At 32.9% G+C, this 9496-nt stretch overlaps 1 protein-coding gene across 1 annotated transcript; it reads right to left on the reverse strand.

Moving 5' to 3' along the window:
* Positions 1–324: 324 nt before the first annotated feature.
* LOC145814484 (protein CLAVATA3 INSENSITIVE RECEPTOR KINASE 3-like) lies at positions 325–7642 on the reverse strand. Its single transcript, XM_082911315.1, has 11 exons — positions 7118–7642; positions 6899–7031; positions 6646–6717; positions 6164–6307; positions 5938–6009; positions 5726–5785; positions 5505–5605; positions 4026–4160; positions 3588–3932; positions 2533–2912; positions 325–1537 (listed from the first exon to the last, which is right to left on the reverse strand). The coding sequence occupies exons 1-11, from the start codon at positions 7281–7283 to the stop codon at positions 1166–1168; spliced, it is 1980 nt and encodes a 659-aa protein (XP_082767441.1). The 5' UTR covers positions 7284–7642; the 3' UTR covers positions 325–1165.
* Between the last annotated feature and the right edge of the window lie 1854 nt (positions 7643–9496).

Genomic DNA, 9496 nt, shown 5'->3' on the forward strand with positions numbered 1-9496 from the left:
AAACACAGCATAAAAAAACCACTAATGACATGACACTCAATAAAAAAAAAAAAATACAACACCAAGATCAAAAAATCAAATCATTCATGGTAGGAACCACTGCCACATCATTAGTGATAACACTAATTAGTGCTCACTCATTTTCCTTTTTGCAATGAAAAATTCAAAAATTATGTTTGATTTATAATTCTTGAAAATTGTTCTCTTCTATCTTTTTTTACATATAAAATTATCATTTTTTTTTCGTCTCTCATATTTTACACATCAATCAATTAATTTTTTTTTACACTCCTCTATTCAACTACTAAAAAAATAAAATACAAATCATTCCAAGATTATTCTCAAAATATAAAACCAAACAAGTTATGAAATTTTACAAACTCTTTTCAAAAAAACTATATTTCAAAATTGATTCTCAAAACTAAACCAAAGGAAATATTTACACAACAATTCCACGCAAACCCAATTAATCAATATAAATAACAAAGACATACAGATTTCTAAACCTATTCAATCAAGAACAGTTGTTTTGGCTTAGGAAAAAGATTTACAAACCCAGCAGCTAAAAGGAAGAGATGAGAGTGAGAGAGAGAGAGAGAGAGAGAGAGATACCTGAGGTTTTTTTTTCACTAAACCCAAGTTTTTCAAAATTTCTTTCCCTGATGTTACTTTGAACTTACTTTCCAAACACATGTTTTGTTTTCTAAAGTCTGTTTTCAAAACATGACTTCAGGCTTAAAAGACATGTTTTAAGCCTGTTTTCAAAATACAACTTAGGATAAAGTTGGGTCATTAGGTTGGGATTCTAGATAAAGTATTTCATTCAAAACCAAACGAACTTCTTACACAGAATTCAATTAATATTGACAGGGAACATTGAGTTGCATATGGAATGTCGGATGGTAAAGAAGTGAATGGAACAAAGTTTTCCAGATGATGGGACCAGATTTTTTTAATAAAAATTTATACTTCATGCCTCACAAAGCAATGAGTTTAGGAAATAAGTTCAAAACTACTTGGTTTTGGAAAAAATGTTTGAAAAATGGCATGGGTTTGGTAAAGCCTTAGTTACTTTTTGTTTTTTACCCTAAAAAACGAAGTCAACTCCACCTTTAAATAAAGAATTTGAAAGAATCTACTTTCTTCTGTCTTTTGCTACCTTCCTTTATCTTGGACCAGAGAGTTCCATGGCATGGGAATCGTAGTCATCATCCATCACCATGCCAAACATGTCATGATCATTGTCTTCATGCCTTGGGACTCTGGTAGGGTGGGACTGAATTTTGTTGTTCTTGTTGGCAAAGATGAAATTTGTGTTGGGATTAACATGGTTATGAGAAGCAGCCCATTTTTCAGCAAGGCCTTCGCCCTCAAGCATTCTCACCACTTCAGACATCTTGGGGCGGTGGGCCGGCAAGTATTGAGTGCAAAGTAGAGCCACTTGTAGCATCTCTCCGACCTCTATCCGGTCATAATTGCTCCCCAACTCTCTATCCACCAGCAATTCAATTTTCTTTTCTTGCTGCACCTTCCTCACCTGAAATAAACACAAGTATGCTTTGTTTGTCAATGGTAAATCCAAAGCAACTCTCAATAGGCTAAGTGCACACATGTATTGAAGTAATATCTTCAAGTATTGGCATAAAAGCGATTAAGTCACTGCAGCATTTCGGAGTCTACTAATGTTAAAACTGTACCAATCTAAATTTGATACTTGTGATAATTACCTTGTATTTTGATGTCATACTTGCAGAATTTGAATATTTATTCTTATATTTAGTATTGCTTTATGACCAACTTAAATGTATTCCAAAACAATAAGGTTTTCTACTAGTGTCACTCGAGAGGTAATACCTTTGCAATCCTTTCAAAACATGTTAATCGTCTTTAACTGGTGATGAAACCTTAAAAGAAATTATATTTTGGAATCACACACAACTTATATTTTGAGGCGTTATCGAGTTTACAAAATTCTTCTCTTTTCTCACAAATTGTTGGGAATCAAAGGGGAATTCCTGAATGTTGCCTTATATATGTGACAAGAACTCTGTATTTATATTTGAATTCACCCAGGAAAAACATCATCTAAATGATATAATTTCATTCATTTTCTTATTCCTCAATCACCAAGTTTTGGATGCAAAGTGATTAGAGTTATTAGAAATTTCTAGCATTTCACTAAAATGATAATGGGTTTTGGTGAAAACATTCTGAATTTTATCTGCAAACAAAAGCATGGAAAACATATGAATGGCCAAATATTTACCCAAAAATTTAATTAAAAAATAAAAGAGCCCAAAATTAAATTGAAAATGCTAACCAAATTAAATTTTTGGAGATCAACAAAAGTATAATGGATGGTTGAAAATCGGCTAACCAAATTAAATTGTCACCAAGAAAGTCTATAAGGACTTCCATAGAATGGGAAGGTCTTATGCAAATGCTAGGTGTCTTTTTTAATTCAAGTTACCAGATTGCTAATACAATTATAGAAAAACTTTGGCGTAGTATATACTGTCGTAAGAAACTTACCCATTCCAGCATTGCTCCTTTCTGATTAACTGTCTTGCCAAATTCAAGAGCTCTCATCCCGGTGATGAGTTCTATCAAGAGAATTCCAAATCCAAAAACATCAGTCTTCTCAGACGATTGGCCAGTTGAGAGATACTCCGGTGCAATGTGCCCAACAGTCCCACGTACAGCTGTGGTGACATGGGAGTCAGCGTGGTCAAGTAGCTTCACAAGGCCAAAGTCACCAACAACAGCTTCACAGTAGTCATCCAACAGAATGTTAGCTGCCTTCACATCTCTGTGAATTATCTTCGGATCACATTGCTCGTGTAGGTAGAGAAGACCCCTTGCAGCTCCAATTGCAATTCTCTTCCTAGTGTTCCAGTCTAGTGCTGGTTTTTCTGTCATAATCAACACGACACATTGGATTTTGGTATGTGTTTTTGGATTAAGCATAATTGTTGATAAGAAAGTTGTGTCCCATTATTCCTCTCTTTTGTTGTCATGAACCATAAAACTTTTCATGGGAAAGGGATGTATCAACATTTGCTTGTAATATGAAGAGAATCAATACAATTTTTAATTGATGCCAACATACATTCATGTAATGCAAACAATTGGCGAGTTTTAGTTATCTAACAAACCTATGCCATTTTTAAACAAATTTCACAAATATGAGTTGTTTTGAACTTGATTCTCAAACCCACATTGTTCTTAAAACACAACTGCAAAGAACAACCTGGATTTGGGAAATAAGTTCAAAACAATTCGCATTTGGGAAATCTGTTTCAAAACAACATCGATTTGGTAAAAAACTCAGAAAAGTTTCTTAGTTCACAACTAGATGCCGAAGGGAGTTGACAATCCCATTTGTCTCTAGGCCCCCTAATATATGGTGGACCATAGCAAGCTCAAAAATAATTACATACAATGATTTATAGTTCATGCCCTAATCTGAAAAGAACTTTAGAGGAATCAAGACCATTGTGATTGCGAGAACTGGCAAGTTGGCAACAATAGTGACTATAAAAGTGACAATAGCTGCAGGGGCGTAAGATAAAAGATTAGAGACCAACCTCTAAGCCTTGAGGCCACACTGCCATTAGACATGTAAGGATACACCAGCAACCTCTCGTTTGGTGTGGCACAATATCCCATCAACCGCAGCAAATTCCGATGGACCGCAAGGCTAATCATCTCCAGTTCAGTCCTAAATTGTGATTCACCGGCAGTTCCAACAACGTCCTTTAGTCGTTTCACCGCCACCATTGTTCCATCCCCCAACTTTCCCTTGTACACATTCCCAAAACCCCCAGCACCAAGTATGTTCTTGGAGCTAAAATTGTCTGTGACAACTTGGAGTTCTCTAAATGTGAAGTTTCTCAGATTGCCAAGGCTCATCAGACCCTCTTCTTGCATGTCTACAACAACAAAATTAAAGACCTGTTAAAGGTTTTTCTCAAGAATTGATTTGATATATATGTATCATTGAGGTTGAATTCTGAATTACTGACCACTGATGTTGAGAATGCTTTGCTTTTTCTTTTTATTTTTCCTCCAAAAGAAGAGAGCAACCGCAATGAGGATGAGAAAGGTAAAGCTCAAGCTCACCCCAAGTGCAATACCCAGTTTCTTGGAGCTATTTGTTCCTATAAAATTGTAGAGGAAAAGTTTAATATGGGTAAATTGATTGCCAGGGACACATGAATAATAAATAGAAGTTACTCCTCTCTAAGAGTATCCCCATTGGATCTCCTAAATACATCCCTTACCTATTTTAGATAATTTTTCTTCAAAAATCAACCCCATCGACTCCTCTAAAACAACTCCCTATTATAAGAAATGCTACAGTTGCTCCCCAAATGTAGGGAGCAACTGTTCACCCCAAAAATGTAAAATTATTTTTTATTCAATTATTATTGGTTCTTGAGCATCTCTATTCCCAAAAATATAACATATAAAATAATTAAAAATAATATTCTATTAGAATAGAGAAAGAATAGAAAATTTGTTGGGAAAAGTAGATGAAAAAGTGATTCTATTTTAGACAATGAATTTTTTAATAATATTTTAGGGTTAAATTTAGGCCAAGTTTGGCAAGCTGTTAAAATGCCAAAAAGTCAAAAAGTTAAAAAGTTATCACTATTCACCAAAAGTCAAAAATTACGACTGCACAACTCTTAATCATAATTTTTCCCTACACACTAATTTATACAATTTTTTAATACATATTTTTTCATAAAAAGTCAAAAAATTAACCAAAACATCCATATTTTTTTCATCAATTTTTTAGTCTAAAAAGACAAAAAGTGCACTTATTTAGGACACCCCAAACAACCTCTTAAGATAAATTGGTGAGGATGCTCTAACAGCATAGGTATTGAGATGAGTTAGTAATCAACAATTCAATCAAAATGGACAATATATTTAGCGTTCAAATCTCACAACCTACCCAATACTTGGGCCTCGTTTGGGAATCCTCATATTTAGTCAAAAAGTTACTAAAATTAGTCAAAAAGCCGACAATCCATACAAAAAAATCAAAAATTCTCTTTTCTCTCTACTTTTTGCACATCTTTTCGTAAAAAGTTAAAAATTCATCCCAAACATATTAATTTTTTTAGCTCATATTTTAGCCAAATAACTAAAAAGTTACTAAATTAGCCCGTTCCCAAACGAGACCTTATTATTAATGATGTGGATGTGGCCCAATAAGAACCTTTTACTTTAAAACAGAACATATTACAAAATGTTATTGCCACGTTATTCTTGTGGTGTTTTTTATAAGAATTTTCTCCAGGAATTTCCATTCTGATATTTGCACATGTTTGACTTGCTTATAACAATCTGGCCACACTTGTGAGGCGGTGGGGGCATATGGAGAATATAAATAATAAAGTTACTCCACAAGCAAGCGGCTTAAGGATATAAATAAAATCATTTTTTAGATGAGTTGATGGTCAACAATTCAACCAAGAGAGGAAGAGATGTACCAGTCCATGAATTCAGAGTAGAAGAAAGAGGGATAGGGATGGCCGATCCGGAGCAACCTTCAGTGGAGTGGCTTCCACAAATGAGAGGGTTACCCACAACACTATATGAATAATGATAGAGTAGAATAATCAGACACAGAAATACAAACATACCAACATCATGTACATACAAGAGAGAGAGAGAGAGAGAGAGAGAGAGAGATCTGCAGAGAAAGCCTTACTTGAATGTTCTGGCAGGAAATTTGGGCACGGGTCCATGGAGATTGTTATAAGACAAGTCCCTGAACAATCAAAAAGGTGTTTTGACAAACACCACACACCATTTTTTCACACTTTGAAACAAAACTTATTATTATGATTCAGAAAAGCACAGAGAAACATTTCAGGTAGTTTCAATTTTCAAGACACTGAAACAAACAAAGCCAATACTCACAAGAAAGCAAGCTGAGGGACTTTGGCTAAAGACAAAGGAATAGCTCCAGTCAAGCTATTGTTGTTCAATCTCCTACTCATTACATTACATTACATTACATGACAAAAACAACAGTCAAAAAAGACGACAAAAAGATCAGAGAAGAAATAGAGCAATTAATACAAAAAGAATACCCATGTCAAAAACTGTTTTGGAGAGAGAGAGAGAGAGAGAGAGAGAGAGTTACAGATATTGAAGGCCACTCGAGAGACCCAGAGACTCTGGCACGTGACCAGAGAACCCATTATTGGACAGATCCAAGGTTTGAAGGTTGGGAAGAGCACCGAGCTCCGGTGGGATTAGGCCGGAGATATTGTTGTTCTGCAACAATCTGCACAAATACACACAAACCCATGTAAGAAAATGACCAACTACAATTGGGTACAGAGGGAGAGGGGAAAACAAATTGGGGTGTGAGAACTTGGATTTAAAAAATATATTTTACACATTTTTCGTCAAATTTGATTCAAAAAATTGATCTCATGGAATACTCCAATTTTACTCTTTATTTTCATCAAATCTTTTTGAAAATTTTCAAATTTATCTTTAGAACTTATTTTTAACCATGTATAACTGGAATTGGGGAGACAAGAAAACAAACTGGGGTGTGAATATTCTGAATAAAACTCTATATATACACCATATCCCTCATGTGCTCTGATTTCTTACACTTGTCGAAGGTTTGTAAGGTTTGCTATCATTCCAGACAAAGTTCCTGATAAACCTTGACTTGGGGCTCCTCTGCAAAACCCATAAATTGAAATGAAAGGCCACTTTGTCTAACCCATGAAATCAAAACTTCAATATCTTCAAAACCCATATATATATGTGTGTGTGTGTGTGTGTGTGTGTGTGTGTGTGTGTGTGTGTTTGTGTTTGTGTTTGTGTTTGTAAGAGTGTTGAAGAGAAACAAAATACTCACAGTCCAGTGACAAGATTGTCAGGGGAACAAGTGATCATAGCCCAACTACATGGGTCTACAGAATCTTCATCCCAATTGTTCAGAACACCATGAGGATCGTTCATAGAATTTCTGATAGTAATCAAAGCTTCAACTACAAAATTCCCAACAAAAATGAAAGATCAAACACCATAAAAATCACTAAAGACAAGAGACAAATTGGGTTTTTCGTTGCCGTACCTTCATGGTTTCGAGGCTCGTATGAGAGACAGAGAGTTGCAAATGACAGAACTAAGAAGAAAAGAAGAGAGAGGTGGAGATTGAGGAAGGACATGGTCATTGAATGCAAGCAATGAACATGTTTGACAACAGCCATGAATGTGTATGATGAGCTTTTCTTCATCATAAAATCTCACTTATTTAAGGCTCTACTTTTCTGGGTCCTCAACCATTTTTCTTTTTCAGTCACTATCTTTGCTTTCTCAAAAGATAAATAGAGAGAGAGAGAGAGGAGAGAGGAGAGAGAAAAGGTTGATGATACTAGTTGTCAGAGAGGGGTGAAAGCGCAGAATTTGAGAGTGACAGAAGGGGATACTATGCCCACTATGATTATGATTATCTCCTTCTGTTCTGTATGGATATGTACATGTATGTATTGAGATATATTTTGTTTTTTTCTCTCTGAAATCAAAGATTACTAACCACTACACAGAGCAGGTGAAGATGAACAAGAAACAGATTTGAAAGAGATTTTTTTGATGTGATAGAAAGAAAACAAAATAATATGTGTTTTCACCAAAGATTCTCTAGAATTTTTTTTTTTTAAAAAATTTTTAAAGTGGTGTATTATATAGATGAGATTTAATGTTAAAAAATTGATATAACTTGTCATTAAATCTCAACCATACAACACACCACTCTAAAAAATTTTAAAAAAAAAAAAACTCTAGAGGACCCTTCCTCCTGTGTTTTAGCTGCGGTATATTTCTGATTCTTGACGCAACAAGACTAGTCGTCTTTCGCATTTATCTACTTTCTTTATTGTTTTCTTCATTTCCTTTCTTCTGTTGCACTTCTTCATTTGTGCTTTTTTGAATTTTTTTTATGACTAATATATGCAAAAATTACAATCTATTTTTAAAAAAAATTTAAATTTGTATAATATAAAAGTATATGTGTCATTACATTATTGGTTCTTATCAATTTTCTTTCTATTTTTTTAGTTTAAATGATTAATATGGTAATACCTTTTAAATTTTGTCCATTACTAGAGAATCATTGAAATTTTCTTTGATATGGAAATTTCCTATTTCTTATATTAATGATGAAGATTTTAAATATATTTTTTTTCAAATTTTAATTTTTTATTATTCATTTGTTAATTATTTTTCTATTACAAAACATATATATCTATATATATATATAGAAAAGTTGTCAAAATTAAAATATGGACCAAATTTATTTTTTTGATAATTTTTCTAGCTGCTTTTTTGAGCTCCCTAATCATTTATTTGGTTGATTCATTTTTTTATTTGGACCTTTTTTTCAATCTTTTTTTATTTGGTTGATGCTGAGGGTGTTGATTCCTAATTTATTTTATAAGAATCATAAAAAATTGATTTCATTATATATCAAATAAAGCACACATTTTAGATGAAAGAAAAAAATGAAATGACATTAACTGTTACTGAATGAATTTTATATTTTTTTTTCACTTTGCACGAATCTATACACATGTTACGCCTTTTTATTACTATCATATTATGTAAATTGAAATTGGGCCTAGTTTAGGAACAGATTAATTTAGTAATTTTTTAATTATTTGATTAAAATATGAATTAAAAAAAATTAGTATATTTGAGATGATTTTTTTAACTTTTTACGAAAAGATATGCAAAAAATAGAAAGAAAATAGGATCTTTGATTTTTTGGTATTGATTGTTAATTTTTTGACTTTTTTTTTTTAAGTAACTTTTTGACTTTTTGACTAAAATGAAAGGTTCCCAAACGACACCAAAGATCCTCTAGATTTTTTTTTCCTAAAGTTTTTTAAAGTGGTGTATTGTGTGGTTAAAATTTAATGCTAAAGAATTGATGTGACTTATCATTAAATCTCAACCATACAATACACTACTCTAAAAAACTTTTAAAAAAAAAAATTTAGAGAATCATTGCTCCCTAACTTTTAAACTATAACAGTAATTGATAGAAATGTAGTTTATGTTGACAATGGACCCATTTGGACTAAAATAATTTTATAATTAATATTTCAAATGACAAATTTGTGTGAAAAAATGAATTGATGAACTTATGTGCGATATAATTATCATATTCAAAATATTTGTTAGTTACATATTCGTATTACATTTTAAATTTATAAGATTTTTATAATATAAGATGACTATAATAAATTAATTAAATTATGCAGTCTGTACGCAAAAGAAATAAATCTTCTCGTATAATCCTGTTGATCAAGTCTGCGCTCCTCCGTACGACGTTGCTTTATCACCTGAAAACACAAACGTGAGCTAGCCGGCGGGTGTGTGCCGGAAACCTCTCCGATGCCTAAGTCAGTAAGCTTGACAAATAGACAAAAGCTCTGTGTATTCAGAAAACAAA

Source organism: Camellia sinensis, unplaced genomic scaffold (genome assembly GCF_055761805.1).
Source record: "Camellia sinensis isolate YWXY unplaced genomic scaffold, ASM5576180v1 Unanchor10, whole genome shotgun sequence".
NCBI lineage: Eukaryota > Viridiplantae > Streptophyta > Magnoliopsida > Ericales > Theaceae > Camellia > Camellia sinensis.